At 59.6% G+C, this 453-nt stretch overlaps 1 protein-coding gene across 1 annotated transcript in view; it reads left to right on the top strand.

Annotated features, from left to right (window-relative positions):
- EMH_0068770 (uncharacterized protein) overlaps positions 1 to 453 on the top strand; it is a gene marked incomplete at both ends in the record, with an annotated part of 5478 nt that overhangs the window by 886 nt on the left and 4139 nt on the right. The window contains one exon of the mRNA XM_013498797.1: positions 3 to 249. Coding sequence (XP_013354251.1) covers positions 3 to 249 — 247 coding nt within the window. The remainder of the gene's footprint in view (positions 1 to 2; positions 250 to 453) is intronic.

Genomic DNA, 453 nt, shown 5'->3' with positions numbered 1-453 from the left:
CTATGAGGAGAGCGGCAGCGACCAGTGGCCCACGAGGCGGCGGACCACTGGACCGCGAGCAGCAGATCCTTTGCGTATGCTTCCTGGCTGGGGCATTCAACGACGGCTGCTGCTGCCAGGGACAACAGGAGCAGCTGCTGCTGCAGCAGGAGCAGCACTTGCTGCTGCTGTTGTTTCTGTACGCTCCGACGTTGTCCTCTCCAGGCAGCGACACGCGGGGCCCGAAGGCTTCTGCGTGGATCCATTCATGTAAGTAGTAGCAGCAGGCGTAGCACCAGCAGCAGCAGCAGCAGCAGCAGCAACAGCAGCAGCAGCAGCAACAGCAACAGCAGCACCAGTAGCAGCAGGCCAAACAAAACCCTGAGGAGGCCAAATCAATCTGTCTTGCTCATGCAGAATTCTTCGGTCCTTTCCTTTCTGGTTTCAACGCCCCTCACTGCTACCCCCGCATGC

The sequence above is a fragment of the Eimeria mitis genome, genomic scaffold (assembly GCF_000499745.2).
Source record: "Eimeria mitis Houghton genomic scaffold, Emh_scaff3715, whole genome shotgun sequence".
Taxonomy (NCBI): Eukaryota; Apicomplexa; class Conoidasida; order Eucoccidiorida; family Eimeriidae; genus Eimeria; species Eimeria mitis.
The sequence above is the reverse complement of the archived record's forward strand: the minus strand, read 5'-3'. Positions and strand labels throughout refer to the sequence as shown.